General features: G+C 43.4%; 2 protein-coding genes and 1 non-coding gene across 6 annotated transcripts; 1 reads left to right on the top strand and 2 right to left on the bottom strand.

Annotated features, from left to right (window-relative positions):
• Positions 1-2,644: 2,644 nt before the first annotated feature.
• On the top strand, positions 2,645-8,022 carry LOC120976697 (uncharacterized). Its single transcript, XM_040403949.3, has 2 exons — positions 2,645-4,062; positions 7,579-8,022. Exons 1-2 carry the CDS (start codon positions 3,760-3,762, stop codon positions 7,819-7,821), a joined length of 546 nt encoding a protein of 181 aa, XP_040259883.1. The 5' UTR covers positions 2,645-3,759; the 3' UTR covers positions 7,822-8,022.
• LOC109781622 (uncharacterized) lies at positions 4,119-7,301 on the bottom strand. Of its 4 annotated transcripts, XM_073506671.1 has the most exons (13): positions 7,262-7,301; positions 7,066-7,175; positions 6,733-6,929; positions 6,405-6,550; positions 6,227-6,287; positions 6,012-6,100; positions 5,751-5,929; positions 5,592-5,662; positions 5,396-5,479; positions 5,143-5,298; positions 4,939-5,025; positions 4,726-4,854; positions 4,119-4,626 (listed from the first exon to the last, which is right to left on the bottom strand). In XM_073506671.1, coding segments are annotated over exons 4-8 (339 nt in total). In that variant the 5' UTR covers positions 6,407-6,550; positions 6,733-6,929; positions 7,066-7,175; positions 7,262-7,301; the 3' UTR covers positions 4,119-4,626; positions 4,726-4,854; positions 4,939-5,025; positions 5,143-5,298; positions 5,396-5,479; positions 5,592-5,654. The 4 variants fall into 4 exon arrangements, 2 of the variants coding, with proteins under 2 accessions (XP_073362772.1, XP_073362770.1); XR_006672463.2 differs by having other exon boundaries at positions 4,726-4,871; positions 6,012-6,287; XR_012200235.1 differs by having other exon boundaries at positions 4,726-4,871; positions 4,957-5,025; positions 6,012-6,287.
• A 3,454-nt stretch (positions 8,023-11,476) lies between the features above and the next one.
• Positions 11,477-11,558, bottom strand: TRNAS-UGA (transfer RNA serine (anticodon UGA)). The gene has a single exon. It is a non-coding gene; the product is annotated as a tRNA-Ser (tRNA).
• Between the last annotated feature and the right edge of the window lie 6,243 nt (positions 11,559-17,801).

Genomic DNA, 17,801 nt, shown 5'->3' with positions numbered 1-17,801 from the left:
GACTGGCTATAATTTCAGTCGGCCGCCTCGCACGCATCCAGTAGGTCCCACAAGTGCAAGCCTCGTGTTACCTTATCCTTTCGCCCGTCTACCTTATCTCTTTCTTCTTCCCCCATCACCCCCTTTCTGCCAAAAGAAAACACACGTCCGTCAATCACTAGGCGGCGGCGTGCACAAGTTCATTTCTTGAGGCTTTCCCATGGCGGAGTACGATGAGGAGCGCATGGCCATTGTGGCCGCGAAGATACTTCTCAGCCTCTAGAGCAGGAAGTTGGTGCGGTGACCAGAGTGGTTCCACGACAGTCCAACAACCTCGGCGCGGCGGTAACGTATCTCTAGCGGCCAGAGGAGGAGCCCCCCTCCCCCCCAAGATGCTGGAACCGGCAAGTCAGGAACCTAGAGACGGCGGCTACTACCAGGAACCGCCGATACTGTAAGCGGTGTTGGGACTGGCGTCGGCGACCCATTTTCTTTGCTGGGACTGACCAGATTTTTGGCTGCGATCCAACGACGGCGATCCATTTGTTTTGTTGGAACCATGCATTGTTTTTGCCGGAATCATGTTTCTTTGCTAGAACCATGCATTTTGGTTTGTTGGTCATGCTATTGCTTTTTTGAGAAACAATTTTTTTTGCTGGAACTATGAGTTGTTTTTGTTGGAACCATACTTTTTGTTTGTTGTAACCATGCATTTTTTGTTTTGTTGGGTGCCATTGCTTTAGGTTCCTTGGGGCAAAATCACAACGATGCGAGGAGGAAGAACCCGTGGCATGAATCTAACGACTATGAGGCGTTGCATTGGAGATTAGACGCGTGGTGCACGATCGACCGAAATAAAATGGAAGAAGATACCTTCAAAGCAAAGTTGGTCAAACGGGCCGTGATAGCTAGGCCGACCCGGTAGCACACCGCACGATTACGATGGGCAAGGCCGTGCCGTGCCGAGCCAGCCCATTTGGCCAGCTCTGCTTCAAAGTGCGCCGCCCTGCTCTGTTGCAACTCCGGGACCTCCTATAGGGCGTGTGGAGCGCTGGGAGAAGCGGTAGCGCGCACCCCTCGCTACCCCAGCGCACCCGTATGGGCCGGCCCATGTCCGAGCGCCCTATTTTTTTTTTCTTTTTTCCTTTTTCTTTTCGGGTTTTTGGTTTTCATTTAAATAGTTCGCGATTAAAAAGTTCCAAAACTTAAGATGCGCATTTTGAACAAAAAAAAGAGGAATCATGAAAATGTTCAAGAATTCAAAAAATGTTCACGAATTTAAAATTTGTTCATCAAATTTTAAAAATGTTCATAGTTTTAAAAAAATCACGATTTAAAGAAAACTTTTGCAAATTCAAAAATTGTTCACGGTTGAAGGAATGTTCATGAGTTTGAAAAATGTTCATGGTTGAAGGAACGTTCATGAATTTGAAAATTGTTCACTGTTTTGCAAAATTGTTCATAAATTTCAAAAAATGTTCATGATTTAAAAAAATCAAAAATTCAAAAAAATTCATAAATTTTAAAATTGTTCATAGTTTCAGAAAATGTACAAGATTTCAGAAAAAAAACTTGTGCAAATTCAAAAAATGTTCACGGTTGAAGGAATGTTTACAAATTTGATTTTCTTTCACTATTTCGAAAAATTGTTCATGAATTTAAAAAAAAACACGATATTCAGAAAATGATCATGATTTTGAAAAATGTTTTTGAATTTATCAAAAATATTTTCACAATTTCGAAAAATGTTCATGATTTGAGATAATGTTGGCAATTTTGAAACATGTTCACGAATTTAAAATATTTTCGCAAATTGAGGAAACGAAAATGAAAAAAAAGAAAGAAAAAGAAAACCGAAAAATAAACATAAAAGAAAAATAAAGAGGACGCGCAGGGAGCCGGGGGTGCGTGCTATGGCGCTTGGGGCGCCCTATGCGGCATATATCAGTAGGTGAAATGAACATGGATTAGATTCAAGTGGTGGCAACATGTGGTGCACGTCGAAAGTACTACTAATCCAAACTAGATCAAGTTTGGATTAGTAGTACTTCCTAGTTTGGATTAGTAGTCCAAACTTGATCTAGTTTGGATTAGTAGTACTTTCGACATGCACCACATGTTGCCTCCACTTGAATCTACTCCACGTTTATTTCACCCGTTATATATAATAACTAATCATGATCATAAAATTATATGATGACAGTACTGTATATAAAACCATAACGAAAATAAGTTGTATTTTTAAAAATACAGAAAAAGTTAGCAGCAACGCTTTTCTGAAGAAGCGCTACTGCTACTTAGTACTATCAGTAGCGCTTACTATAGAAAATCGCTACTGCTACTAGTTAGCTGTAGCGCCTTAGTGGTATCGCTTGCACAAGCGCTACTACTAGTTTAAAAACAAGCGCTACTACTAGGGTTTTCCTAGTAGTGCACGAAGAAAGAAATATTTGTAAACATAGATTAAAGTTGATGTATTTTTCTTTAAGAAGTATATTGTTTCTATAAGATAAGTGACACTTGCCAGAAAAGGAAAAAGAAAGATAAAGGGAAACGATTAACACCGGCCGACCGCTTCGTCACAACGCACGTGTCCAGTAGATCCTACTCATGGAAGCCTCGTGTTACCTTATCCTTTCCCCCGTCTGCCTTATCTCTTTCTTCTTCCCCCATCACCCCCTTTCCGCCAAAAGAAAACACACCTCCATCCATCACTAGGCTGCAGTGTGCGCAAGTTTGTTTCTTGAGGCTTTCCCCATGGCGGAGTACGATGAGGAGCGCATGGCCATTGTGGCCGCCAAGATACTTCTCAGCCTCCAGAGCAGGAAGTTGGTGCAGTGACTCGAGTGGTTCTGCAGCAGTCCAATGACAGCGGCAGCTCTACTCCAAGTTTCGTGGTCGCAACATCTGAGTTGTAGGATATCCCCTCGATGTTGGAACTGGCAAGTCCGGAACCTAGAGACGGCGGCTCCTACCAGCAACCGCAATACTGTCAGCGGTGCTGGGAATGGCATCGACGACCCTTTTTCTTTGCTAGGGCCGACCAGATTTTTTGCTGCGATCCAACGATGGCGATCCATTTGTTTTGCTGGAACCATGTATTGTTTTTGCTGGAATCATGTTTTTTTTGTTAGAACCATGCATTTTGGTTTGTTGGTCATGCCATTGCTTTTTTGAGAAACCGTGTTTTTTTTTGCTGGAACCATGAGTTGTTTTCGCTGGAACCATACTTTTTGCTTGTTGTAACCATGTATTTTTGGTTTTTTTGGGCACCATTGCTTTGCGTTCCTGGGGCAAAATCACAACGATGCGAGGAGGAAGAACCCGTGGCCTAAATCTAACGGCTATGAGACGTTGCATTAGAGATTAGGTGTGTGGGGCTGCGACCGATCGAAATAAAAGGGAAGAAGATACCTTCAAAGCAAAGCTGGCCAAACGGGCCGTGATAACTAGGCCGACCCGATAGCACGCCTACACGGCACGTGCTAAACGGGCCAGGCCCGGCACGCCAGGGGCCGTGCCTGGGCCTGAAGGCTGAGCACGCGGGGCGGCACGACACAGCCCGCTTATTTATTTTATTCTTATTTAGAATTTTTTAAATATACATGGCCAAAAAAATACATCAATAGGTCAAAAACAGCCTAGCAGGCTGGCAGCCTAACAGGCCTGGCGTGCTTCTGGGCCGTCCCTGGGCTAGAGGGGGCAGCACGTGTTCCGGCACAGCATGGCCCGGCTAATAATCATGCCACGGCGGGCCGGGCCGTGCCAGGCACGATTACGATGGGCTGGGCCGTGCCGAGCCAGCCCATTTGGCCAGCTCTGAAACTCCACCATCCCCATCGACCTCCAAATGAATCCATCTCCCTCCCATTCATCGCCGCCGAAAAAGGTTCTAGTCGCGGCTGCGGGGGAGCTCCGGGGCTGAGGCCGCCGTGGGGCGAAAAGGAAATGTGGTGGAGGCGGCCGGCGATGGCGAGGTCCGGGCGGTTCTGCGTGCAGGGCTATACGGCGCCCAGCTCTTGGCTGCCGGCACCGGGTAGATCTGGAACCAAGCAGCGCTCCGGCAGTTCCTCCCAGTCTCAGGTCAGTCTAGTTTGGATCAGAAAGAGATTTGGCACAAAACATAAGAGACCCCTGTATATCTGCTCAATTTGCAATTTTAAGAAGGCCTAGCTGTCTAGGGACTGGGGACATCAGACTGAGGCCTGCCCTCTTATAGTAGAGTACAACAATCAAATGAGCGAGCCTTACAATTTCTCCCACCCATTCACTCATTACATTCTTCATTAAGTGTTGAATATGAAACAAGGCGCAACCGAATTTGACTAGAAATAACTGGGGGAACATCAACACATCGTCAACATTGCGCCCTTGGGGATTTTTATCTACACCTCTGTGCTCTGCTGAATGCATCACCATCAACTGGTCGAGATGGCTGAGGAAGCTCTTACAGCGAGGGCTGCAGCGGTGCAGCTGACAGTAGATCATCCTGACTGTCTGTGCTCAACTGGATCGGTGGCGAACAAGACAACATTGAGCGTGGACTGTGCCACCGACTGTCGATAACAGTCATGGTAAGCCTTCGAATCATCCTCTGAACCCCTCTGTGTAGGTGTTTGTCTGACAGGGAGCAAACTGAAGGAACACCTGAAGGACGATCATTGCCAATAATATCGCACAAAAACTAAGTGCCAAACAACAAAAGCATATTCAGGAAGCTAATTATCATGCCAAAACCATACGTACCTGCAGACTGGAGTCACAAAAGCAGAACTGGATACCGTTCTGATCTTCAGAATGTCTGGAGAATCGCACAATCTTAGGGACAGCCGCTCCTTGCAGAGGCACTTGATTTAATGATTGATTTCTCTGAACCTTTTAAATAGTGGCCACTGAAATCAATATTCCAAAAAAGTGGTGGCAGAATTTCTGAGAAGATAGCTGCAACTCAATACATACTTCTGTAGTGGATGTTGCCTGCTGGTGGAACATATATTCTGTGGCAGGACTGGACCCCCATAGTTTCAGGAACCATCCGCTTTAATCCTACAAGAATAAATCAGTAAGACACGCAAGAAATCCAAGGTTCAAACAACTCAGCTAGGGACTGTATAAAGGGTAATTAACACAAATGCAGAAAGAATCTCACGGTAGAAGAATTACATTTGTAGCACCATGTAGAAGATCTACACCATTAGCTAATATAGCTGCTCTACTACATGTATTCTATAATCTGGGGCTTGAGGTTGAGGGCGAATTTTGCTGCTTTAGATGTGCACATGACAAAACACAGAAGGATAATAGCAACGCCTGGCAGCCCTGTCAGCATTCAGAAGCGATGAAAAAGTAAGCACAGGCCACAGGGGCATAAAGAAGCAAGCACATTATTTTTCAACCAAAAAGCTGGGTTACTAACATGGTAGAAACTGAGAGTTGGTCGTATTTGCTGTTGTCACATGTTCCATGTTTTTTTCACAAAGTGAAAGGTCTGCTTCCAGTTCTGAAAGAAGAATACAAAATGTACCACCTTAAAGAAAGGGTGCTGTAGAATAGATATTCACCAGGAGTCATGCAACCGAAAGTAAAGTTTAGAAAATATAATAGATATTCACCATTCTAAGTGTAATACACCATTCTGAAAGTAAGGGTGCTGTAGCCCAGGACAGAACAGAAAGCTACCAAGCTGTCGAAGACATCAATAGTTCTTGTTAGAAAAGGAAGCTGAATTGGATTAATATTTCTGTACTTCAGATAGCAGGATTGGATTGTACCAGGGAGCTTGTCTTTAGTCCTATCAAATAGCGTCTGGCTGAGGATCTTTCTTGGCTTTGTAAGCGCGAGCAGGAGCCCGGATATGTGCACATGGGAAGGTGCAAACACCAACAGGAATCCTCTGTGTAGGTGTTTGTCGACATGGAGCAAACTGAAAGGAACACCTGAAGGACGATCACTGCCATATGGCACAAAAAGGTCAGTGCCAAACAACAAAAGCATATTCTGGAAGCTAATGATCAAGTGAAAACCATACATACCTGCAGACTGGAGTCACAATAGCAGAACTGGATACCATTCTGATCTTCAGAATATCTGGAGAATCGTACAATCTTAAAGATCGCTGCTCCTGATAGGCGTGAGTAAGGTGACACCAGATGCCAACAATCTCAATCACAATCTCTGAAAATTTTCAAATCAATGCCAACAAGTGGCGGCAGAACTTCTGAGAACATATCTGCCACTTAATACATACTTTTGCATTGCCTGCTGGCGGAACATATCTTCTGTAGCAGGAGAAAGCATCCACTTTAATCCTACAAGAACAATTTGGTATGAGACCCGAGAAATCTAAGGTTCAAACAACTCAGCGAGCGCCTGTAGGTAGTGCGATTAACACGAATGCAGAAAAAAATTCACAGTAGAAGAATTACATTGGTATCACGCTGTTGAAGAACGAGGCCCATCTGGTGTCACCTCAGGCTTCAAATTGAGCATCCATCTGTTCCATGCACACTGTAATATGCCATTCTGAAATTAGGGATGCTGTAGTCCAAGACAGAACAGAAAGCTACCAAGCCTGTTGAAGAAATTAATAGTTCTTGTTAGAAAAGGGAAGCTTCACAGAATTATATAGTATCTCTGTCCTTCTGTAGTCAAGCAAAAACAGAAACCATGAATGGACTGTAAATGAATTAACTGACACCTCTATAAAATGTATCTCCAATGCAGGAATAATTTCAGCACAGCAAGACGGATTACCTTTACACCATCCTGAGAAATTCACCACCAGCTAGATATCTTCTCTGCTACAAAGGCAAGGTGCTTGAACTTCTATGTGCTCACAGTATGGCAAAATTTTGTTTCAAGCACTGCTTAATTACAAGCAGCCTGGACATAGAGCAGGATGCCATTCTATGATTCAGAGTGTTCAGGTGTGGTTGATCCTCCCGCAGGGACTGGAAAAAAGAAGACCTGATACCCTTCAGACAAAGGCACTACTAATTTGATGGAAATAAGAATAATCTAAGGGATAACAGAAAAGGCAAATTGGGTCTAAAGAAAAGAAAATACTGGAGAGCAACAGTATAGCACCTCTGCTTCACGGTTAATAATGCCAACTGTATTGGCCGTAGCGGTTTTACTGTTGACATATTGTTGTGACAAAACACGCAAGCATAATTCCATGGTTCTGGCCTCAGTTCCTGCGATACAAAAGACTCTGCTGAAGATATTCTCGTGTTTACAACTGAAGGCATTTTGCTGAACAGTACCATGTGAATTATGTTACCATATTTAGTTGAAGTTAGTGTCTCGTATGTCCTTTATTTGACATACCATGTTTAGTATTGGATTTGTCATTTTATTTTCCAAGCTAGGTTTCAATTTTTTATCTGCTATTTTGTGACAACAAACATTAGTGTTGTGTGAATGTGTTGGTTTTTTTTTTTCACAATTTTTCAAACATTTTAAAATGTGCCACGAGAGTTTCATGCACCGGGTGCACCAGATATTCTCCACACATTCTGGATGCTGGCATGCGTTTTTTGCCGATTACCGGATAACTAGAACAACTAAACTGGTCAATTATGATGACATTTTTCTCAGATTCCGAATGCACTTAAAGGGGAAGACAACATGGACAGCTTATTAGATCCTTCATCGCGTGATGAGTCCGAGCTAAAGGAAATAAAAAGATGCATGGACATCGGACTGCAGTGCACCGCGAAGGAGCGGACAGAAAGACCCACCATGTCGGATGTTATTGACTTGCTAGACGGCAAGGAACTGCTCCGGAAGCCCCCAACTGGGAATGAGGCTTCATCATTTAAGAAGAAAGGCAAGGCATGATCTCCCAGATTGTGATGTGGTTTGGATCCCGGTGAAGTGCGCGATAGGTTTGTGATGCATTAAATAGAATGCTGCTAGTTTGGTTGTAAGACGAGATCATTCTCCAATTCAAATTTCTATATAAATAGTCACCAACCAATGCACCTGCAAGGGCTAGCAGAAATGAGTTTTTCGGTTGTATTAAGGTTTGATGAGTTTTCATTTGTATGCATCAGTTCGTCCCAGGCAAACTTCTTACTGAGGATGGTGTTTGGCAAACCATGTTGCACAACAAGTATCTAGGCCAAAAGGCGGTGTCCCAGGCATATTGGAAACCTGGTGACTCGCACTTCTGGGCTGCCCTAATGGCGGCAAAGAAACATCTCTTTCGCTTTGGGTCTTTCGCGATAAAAGACGGGTCGGAGATTCGATTCTGAGAAGACATCTGGCTAGGCAATGCCAGTCCCAGAGAACAATATCCAGCCTTATATAACATTGCTCGCGATAAGAACAACACTATTGCGCACGTGCTCAGTTCATCCCCGCCGAACATTTCGTTTAGGCGGGATTTGATTGGCCCCAGACTTCTGTCATGGCATAATCTTTTGTCCTGGTTGGATTCGATTAACCTGACACAAGGTCGGGATGTGTTTCGCTGGAACCTTACTACATCAGGGTCTTTTACAGTAGACTCTATGTACCGTGCGCTCACACATTCTGAGGTACCAGTGAGTAATAACAAGAAAATTTGAAAGTCCAAGATTCCACTAAAAGTGAAAATTTTCATGTGGTATCTTCGTAAGGGAGTTGTGTTGATCAAAGACAACCTCGCACGATGCAACTGGCCAGGGAGTAAGAAGTGTTGTTTTTGTACTCATGACGAGACAATCAAACACCTCTTTTTCCAATGCAAGTTTGCACGTTCTACGTGGTCAATTATCCAAATAGCGTCAAATTTATATCCGCCCACAAGTGTTGCCAATATATTTGGTCACTGGTTGGACGGTATTCCAAATAGGTTTAAAGCGCTTATAAGGGTGGGAGCGTACGCCTTAATTTGGTCGCTCTGGCTATGTAGAAACGATTTGGTTTTTAATGAAAAAAATGCTTCTCCTTTGCAGGTTATTTTCCGTTGTACGCAATCGCTTCATACGTGGTCTATGCTACAACGATCGGAGCACCAATCGTTGTTCAAGGCGGTGTGTACGCGGTTGAAGCAGGTGGCTACGGAGGTTTTTTTCCCAACATGGGTGGCAGCATAACCTCCGGATCAATCCACCACCACCTTCGACATAGGCATAGTGTCGGTCTATAAGACTTTACTGTTGCCGATATGTCGGTTTATATTTCATGTTTTTTGTCAGACTTTTGGATTTGGCTGTGTGCATCTCAGTTATGCAGAGGCCGGGTGTTACTCATAATGTTTTGTATCCCCTTGATGCTACATTCTGAGATAATAAAATCGCCCTTTATCGAAAAAATGCATCAGTTCGTCTTGCTATTAATGCTTTGTCAAGGTTGCCATGTTTTGAGATTTATTTTAGTAAATGTGTTTTTTATTAATTGAAAGTGTTATATCAGGATGATAATACAACCGACCGAAAAGAGTTCATATCCGGCCTTTGTGAGATCTCTGTTTAGAATATTTGAAGGAACTTAATTATCTTGGTTAGACATGTTTTATACTAATTATTTGATACACTTAATAAATACAATAAAGACACATGTTTTCTCTTGTAGTATAAGAATTATTTTATCTTCAGATTTGCGCCTAATTGTAAAACTCCAAGCTAAACATCGATAACTTGGCTCAAATATATATGATTATTTAGTTCAAAAGATAGGATACCTCATAAACATGGTCACATACATATATTGATATATACATCTTGGTTTGTCGGAACAATAGTAAATATTTAATTTAAGGTGTAATAAGTTTTTTTTTCTGAAGAACACATAAAACGACTCGAAAAAGGAAAGAAGTGCATGTCTTTTCACAAAGCTGCATTGCCAAATGCAAATGAATGCTCTTTGTTACATTGACAACCATAGGGTCAAAAAGCAAATGTAGTGATCATTCTTTTCACAAAGCTGTCAGCACACAAAATGACTACCGGTTCATCTTCACAGAAAAATAAATTATTTACATTTAAACCTGAAGGTTTTCTCTGGCTCTATGTTTCCATATGTTTCAAGACTTGGAAGATCAAAAGAATACCATATATGGGGATTTTTTTTCCTAGATACCAGTTAGGTCAACAGGTCACGAAACAAAGGGGAAACCTTGGCAGGCAGGTAGACACATAGCAATAACCAACCGTTGTCACAGTGAACTTGTTCTCTTTTCTAAATGGTAATTCTGGTATCAGTTCAGGTTCAGTGCCTCTGTTTAAGAGTATATCGGATCTTGCTTCTCCGTCCCTATGGGAGGAATGGATACACTGTCTGAAAAGAATTCTGAAGAGCGCTGCTATACGTACGATCAAACTTCATACGATTTTGCGTACGAGCAGACTGTTCTAGTGTAGTGGGCCCAAACATTGGGAACGGGCCTGTGTCTTGTAGTACAAAATCGTATGGGCAAAACATCGTACGCAAGGCAGTTTCGAATTCTGAACCTTAGCATGGCAAGTGCCAATAAAGCTGGTGCGTGTATCTCTTTGGCACAAAAAAATTCCATGCCGTGAGTTTTGGTGTATGTCTGACACTAAAGTAAGTAGTGATCTGAACGCTCTTATATTTCTTTACAGAGGGAGTAGAAGCTATCTTCTCGTAATTAATCAACTAAGTCTTGGCGTACTGCCACACCTCTCTTTCAGACTTTCGTACTGACAGACAGTGTACCTACCAATATCTTGTTAAAATGCGGGGAAGTAAAGCTCAAGTGAAGACCGTTTACAGTTGACAGGAACGCACCGTTCACACAACAATCGAAATGTTCCTTGCTTCCACGAAAACCTTGATTCAGAACACTGCCGGTTCATGTGATTTCCCACGATTCTCCATCGCTGGGAAAAGCAGAGCCGGTGGAGCACTGCACGATTGGCGTGGTCGATCCATCGGCGGCGGCTCACACCTACGGCGTATTTGATCCACTGTTCATGGCCTGTGGTGAGCGCTGAGTGGTTGTGTTCATGCGTCGCGCGGCGTGATATTTCTTCGGAGTTGCTTCTCTGCATCTGTCATTCCGTCAGACTTCCAACCTGCACGAACTGCCTCTCTGCACCGGTTATTTTCTTCAGAGTTGAATGCTGGCGCGAACTGCTTCGCCTTGATCGCTTTTCGTGGCCAGTCAACGAAATCCGATCACGAATGCGGGCATTCATACCACACAAGAATGTTTTGGTTTTTTCACGTATGATGTGCGATCTTAGTCGATTGAAATTTTAAAAAAAAATCTACTGAGGATCGGCAAGACTGAAGAAAACCATATAATGTTTTCAGCTGTCAGGGACGAGGGCGATGTTGGTTCAGAATTGTAATGCTTACTTAGGGGCCCGAAAGTCACAATTATATATGGGTCACTCACCTGTGTTGACAATGATCGCGACGAGATGGACACCGACTTGCTCGCCATTTGCAGGGCTTCGGTCTTCAATTTCACTAAGAAAATACTAGCACTGGTGAGCATTGATATCAGTAGGAAAACTAATGAAATCTAGGGAGGCAAAAAAGACGTCGACAGCAGGGATCGAACCTGCGCGGGCGTAGCCCAACAGATTTCAAGTCTGTCTCCTTAACCACTCGGACATATCGACCTTGCGTGTGTTAATTTATTCCTGCTGACCTTAAATTAATACAGGTCAGTGACCAGATTTGTATGTCATGGAAGGAGTACGTGTCGTTGATTTTTTTTTATAGAGGGCACTTTATTATCTCGAAATGTAGCGGCATTAAGAGTACCACCCAGCCACTGCATAACTAGAATGCACACAGCCAAACACCAGCAGTCTGACAAATAGAAAGGTAAAAGACCGATAATTTGGCAACAGTAGAGTCCATAGACCGATACTATGCCTATGTCGAAAGAGATGGTGGGCCGATCCAGAGATTATGCTGCCACCCATGTTGGGAAAAAACCTCCGTAGCCATCTACTCCAACAACGTGCACACCACCTTGAACAACGGTTGGTACTCCGCTCGTTGTAGCGTAGACCACGTAGGAAGCGAGTGCATACAACGAAAAACAACCTTCAAAGAAGAAGCATTTTTGTCATTGAAAACAACATCATTTCTACATAGTCAAAGCTACCATAGTAAGACATAACCTCCCACCCTTATAAGCGTTTTGTACCTATTTGAAATACCGTCCAGCCAATGACCAAAAATATTGATAACACTTGTGGGCGGACACAAATTTGACGCTATTTGGATGACTGACCACGTAGAACGCGCAAACTTACGTTCGAAAAAGAGGTGTTTAATTGTCTCATCATGAGTACAAAAACAACACTTCATACTTCCTGACCAGTTGCGCCGTGTGAAGTTGTCTTTGGTTAGTACAACTCTACGGAGATACCACATGAATATTTTAACTTTAAGTGGTACCTTTGCTTTCCAATTTTTTTTGTTATTACTCACCGTACCTCAGAATGTGTGAGTGCACGATACACTGAGTCTACTGTGAAAGACCCCGGGGTGTCGGCTCTGGTTACTCGGGTGACGAAGCTGGCGTCTCGCTGGAGCACGGCCTCAGGGTTGGCGTGTGAGGTTTTCATATGTACGTCGGAGTGGCGGCTTCGGACATGGTTGTAGGGTGTTGGCTCCGATCGCTCGGGCGGCAGGGCTGATGGCTCGCCTGGTGCGCGGCCTTGGGGTTGGTGTGGATGCTGGAGCGGCGGCTTCAGTTCTGGTTGTAGAGTGTCGGCTTTGGGTTGCTCTCATGACGGAGCTGGTGGCTCGCCTGGTGCACGGCCTCGGGGTCGGTGTGGGTTGATGGTGCCCTTTTGGGGGCATGTTGTAACAGTTTTCGCTTGGTTTTCCGTTGATTAACCGGGCAATTTTTTTCGTCTTAATGAATCGGGCCCTAAGGGACGGCGTTTCAAAAAAAACTGTGAAAGACCCCGATGTAATAAGGTTCCAGCGAAACATATATATTCCAACCTTGTGTCAGGTTAATCGAATCCAGACAGGACAAGAGATTATTCCATGACATAAGTCGGGTGCCAATCAAATCATGTCTGAACAAAATATTTGGCGGGAATGAGCTGAGCACCCACGCAATAGTGTTATTCTTATTGTGTGCAATGTTGTATAAGGCTGGGTATTGTTCTCAGAGACTGACATTGCCTAGCCAGATGTCTTCCCAAAAACGAATCTCCGACCCGTCCTTTATCGTGAAAGAGCCAATGCGATGTTTCTTTGCCGCCATTAGGCCAGGTCAAAAGTGTGAGTCTCCAGGTTTCGAATATATCTGAGACACCGCCTTTTGGCCTATATACTTGTTGCGCATCATAGTTTGCCAAACATCATCCTCAGTAAGAAGTTTGAACAACCATTTATTAACTAGGGACTCATTCTTGACCTGCAGGTCAAAGAATACCAAGGCCACCTTGGCCTTTCGGCCTACAAACCACGCCCCACGTGGCATTCATCTAGAATCATTAGTTTTATTTACTAGACATGATCACATGCGTTCACATGGGCTAGAAAATGTTGCATGTCTCTTGACCTAAGCCATTTGCTTTCTTCACATAATTACATTAAGAATATAAAAATATTGTGCGTAGTGTTGAGAAAAAGAATGTGCATATCAACATATGCTAATATGCTCTTTCCTCCCAAGAATACATTCCTCCAAGCAATTGGTCACGCTGGTCCTTTTACTATTCGTAGCGTGATGATAAAATTTACCTACTTACGTGCAAGTGAATACATTAATGTTTCCTAAAGAAAAGAATACATTAATGTTGCAGCAACAAATCCTTAGCTCACTGCAACAGAGGGTGTGTAAATACGAACGTTTAACGTCAACATATATGTGTTCCGTCACTTCATTAGAAGAACTGTGTACGCAAATTTATATGATTTCTAGCTCCAAAATGTAGTTCATATGATTTCTCGGGCTGATGAGCTACCGAGGACTCTTCCTAGAACCGGTATATATACCAAGTAAAAGTTGAGAAATTATAACTTGACTAAAATGTAGCTTAACCATGATGCGCATGAAGATTCATTCCCCTAATTAAATAGCTCCATTATTCACTGGATGATCCAACGGCGGAAGCACTGGCATTGAAGAAACAACCGTTCTTTCAACAGGTACACACACTTCTGGATTTTATGTAATGGAAAATTTTCACTTATGTCCATGTTCCATGATTTCATTAATGTTTCATAGGAAACTACAAGGTCCTATAAATGTTCACAACCTGTGTTTAGTACTATTGGTCATGTTGTGTTTTACTAGTTACCAACGCATAATGTAATGCATGCCATCATTCTTTGTTTAGTACTGTTGAATTAGAATAATAATCTGCATCTGCAGGACAGTCATAAAACTGCCTTTTTGTTCATTGCCATTTTTTTCGCATTGCTATTTCTGCTCTTACGTGGTCTTTGAAACATGTAATCTGCTTGAGGCTATGTTAAAATTTCATCAAGTGTGAACATATGACACTTGCAGGGACCTGTGCTAACTGAACTGTATTTGTTAGGTTTGATCTCTCCCAGCACAAGAAGCTTGATGAGCAAGAAGCACTAGAGTTGGAGGCAAAAGGCTGTAGCTCTTCCGTTTTGTAACATCATTCTAGCCAATTAGATGCAGTTTCTAATGGCACTGCTTGTTGAGCTGTGATTTATTTTCCTCGTTCATAGCCAGTCTTGCCCATGATGTACCACAAATGATCCTCTAATGCAATGTAACACTTGATATGTACGTATGTCTCTTCCGCTGGTTCATGATTGTGATCGTGCAGTTAGAAATCTATGTTGCTTGAAGTGGATGAATTAATTCTCATGTACTAGAAGATATTTCTGATGATGCTCACAAACTTTTTAGTGACCAACATGTTTGGATTTCTTGCATGGTTCCTGATGTAACACAAGTTACTGATGAAATTAGATACACAGAACCTTCACGCAGTACATATGTGCAGATATTTTATAAATCTAAGACGAGAGGGCATCTGTACAGATCTGAAAAGTAGTCTTTGTAATAAAGAATTGTATGATTGATATATGAGAGCCTTGAGGTGGTTACTACAAAAGTTATCTTCTATATGTAACTAGTTGTAGGGGGGTTTCTTGAAATGTACATTAAGAAACCTCCACCTCAATCTGTACCCATGCTGCTGCATCTAATGGATAAGGTTTGTTTTTCTATTTTTGCACCCTAGGCTCATTTTCTATACTAGTTGCTCCCTGGAGATAGCCGGACGTTTTTGGCTGCTCACTGGCCTGGGCATTTGGTTACCGAACTGCGTGTGCAAATGTACTGTCGCTGCATGACAGCCGTACTGGGCGTACTGCCTACTTGTTTTTTTTTCATATACACAAGGAAGATGACATACTCACTTACAAACATTTTTCCATCTAAACACACTACAGTCTACACTTCACATAATTAAAAACACAGAGTAACCTGTGTTGGTTCAGCTATTGCTAACTTGCTATGCTACTGTCTAACTTGATGTAAATTACTAAAAAAAATATGTGTTGAGTGTTGACTTGTCATGTGGCGTGTAGTCGTCTGGCCAATTCAAAAATTCGCATCAACTTTGGCTTGTGTGGTATTTACCGAAACCATACTGAAATATTTTAGTAAATACCAAAACCGAACTGTATAATTTCATACCATATTTACCAAATAACCATACTTATCAAACCATATTAACCGAACGCCCAGGGCTACTCACACTGGAGTCCTGACTACCTAGAGATTGTTCAAACATGTAGGACGTGTTTGGTTGCCTGCATTATGCCCAACCAGACCCGCGCGGGGAAAAACTGGGTTGTTTGGTTCTCTGTGTTCACTGTTGGGCATGCATAGCACAAAATTCAAAGCATCTTTGGGTCTGTCTCGCTGGGAACGTTCAGATCGACGGTTTCCAGTGAGCTAGGCTGAGCTGAGCCACAGCGAGTGCACATGGGTGGGCCCGTTGCACGAGAGGAGGCTGCGGACGCGAGCTAGTACACAGTCTGTACGGGCTATCTTCTTCTACCTCCACTAAGCTCCTCCCTAATCTCCTTTCTTCCTTCTGCCTTCCAATCTACACAACAATGCTTCGATTCCAGATAAGCTCTGCACGAAAAAGATGCACATCGATGTTCACTACACCACGACACGAGTTTAAGGGCAATTAACTGCCGGGGAAAATATGAGATACAGGGCAATGTATCTGCCAGGAATGATCTAACTGCCGGAAAAAACAATTTAGGCCAAGATATCTGCCGGGACAACTTCTACAACTAGGGCAGTCAGTCTGTCGGGACAGGTGTTTACTTACTACGTCAGATAAACTGCCGGTAACCGTTGCGCGGGGCAGAAAATATGCCGGCACCTGCAGACAACGAGGGTGCAGCGAGGCCTCGCGTCCCAGATCTCCCTGCGTCTACACCCACACCGGCGCCGGCGCGCCGCACCTCCCAAATCCTTCCCTGGCTCGACCCGCCTCCTCCTGTCTCCTCTATCCACCATCCAACTAAGAGCCGTTCCCGTCATCTCCACTTCCCCAAGCCACCCCTATCGCTGGCGCTTCCACCGCGATGCTCAAGATGATGGCCGGCTGAGGGATCCGTCGGAGGTCAGCGGCGAGCTCGGAGGCGACCTCCGCGAACCGCCTGGCGATTTCTCCTCCTTCCAGAGCACGCTGTCGACGCTGGCGCTGGCAAGTTCGTTCACCATGGCGACCGCGCTGGTGGGCTGCGCCAGACCTTCGGTGCCCTCTAAGCTCAGCAAGCCTTTCACCTATCGTTGCCTATGGTGTGCCCCTGCCATGTCAGGTAGTCCTGCAGGTCCGGCGCCCACAACCTCTCTGTTCTTCTGCTTTCCTCAACATGTGTCCGTATGCTGCTCCCTCTTCTACCTTTTCGTTCCTCTGCTCTGCTTCTTACTGTTAGGAGTAATCTTGATTCTAGAGTTGTTGCCTTAGAACAAATTATCATTCTAGCTGTTGTTCAGATATTTTCTTTACAGTTCTGCATATATAGGGAGCCAATAGAAGTGACAAAACATGGGCTTTTGTGGGTTTGCTGTTCTTGGTTGTTCAAAAATGTGGCCAGATGACATTGTGTCAATTGATTTTGAGTTTGCTAGCATACATATTGTCTGAAATGCAGTTCTGTAGTTATACTTAATGCCACGTTTTGTGCCCTGGTGTGTTTGTGAGATACTGAGATGTCTTTCTGCTTTCATTGCGTATGTAAGATGGTTGGGAGCTTGTAAAACTGCATGTCATATCTGATGGTTGGATATATGATTTTGTTGTTCGCCCCCTTCCCTGAAAGTACACGGTCTAATTAAATTATCTACATTTAACATGAAAAGTTCTGGAATAAGCGTGATGAATAGATGTATCTTGCTATGAAGAAAGTGAGGATGTTTTTTAATGAAGTGATGCAGCTGCAGCAGCGTGTAACATGTATTCATTGCAATATTGTCTTATTTGTGGAGATTGGTTAGTATTTTGCGGTTGATGGCTGTAGCTGGCTTTTCCTCCTAAAATTTACATGTGGTGGGACCAGAATACATGTGCCATCAAATTCACTTTTCCTCCTAACATACTTATACTTAGCACTCTGATCTTTGTAGAAAAAACCTTGCTGGGTCTGAAGTTGTCCAGATGCATGGTGAATGGTGCGAAATGGGGTAGAAAGAAAATTCATGTGCTTGCACGGAGTGGAAGCGAATGTGATCGGGGGGTCACTGTCAAGAGAGTGCTTCCTTGGCTCGCTACCTAAGGAAAATGGTGAGTAGCTACTTGAAACTATAATCTTTGTTCTTAATTGTTTTTAGCAAAGGCAAAAATATTCTAGGTTCTGCTCTTCATTCAGAATATTCA

This window comes from Aegilops tauschii, chromosome 1 (assembly GCF_002575655.3).
Source record: "Aegilops tauschii subsp. strangulata cultivar AL8/78 chromosome 1, Aet v6.0, whole genome shotgun sequence".
Taxonomy (NCBI): Eukaryota; Viridiplantae; Streptophyta; class Magnoliopsida; order Poales; family Poaceae; genus Aegilops; species Aegilops tauschii.
This window is presented reverse-complemented; position numbering and strand designations above follow the sequence as displayed.

Bases quoted from the DNA above. Each gene is read 5' to 3' on its own strand.
- LOC109781622 (XM_073506669.1), bottom strand. The intron at 6,101-6,226 runs GTATGTATTAAG...CACGCCTATCAG, and splicing joins CGCCAGCAGGCAATGCAAAA to GAGCAGCGATCTTTAAGATT. The intron at 5,930-6,011 runs GTATGTATGGTT...GCCATATGGCAG, and splicing joins ATTGTGACTCCAGTCTGCAG to TGATCGTCCTTCAGGTGTTC.
- LOC120976697 (XM_040403949.3), top strand. From the start codon at position 3,760: ATGGGCTGGGCCGTGCCGAGCCAGCCCATTTGGCCAGCTCTGAAACTC. The intron at 4,063-7,578 runs GTCAGTCTAGTT...CATTTTTCTCAG, and splicing joins GCAGTTCCTCCCAGTCTCAG to ATTCCGAATGCACTTAAAGG.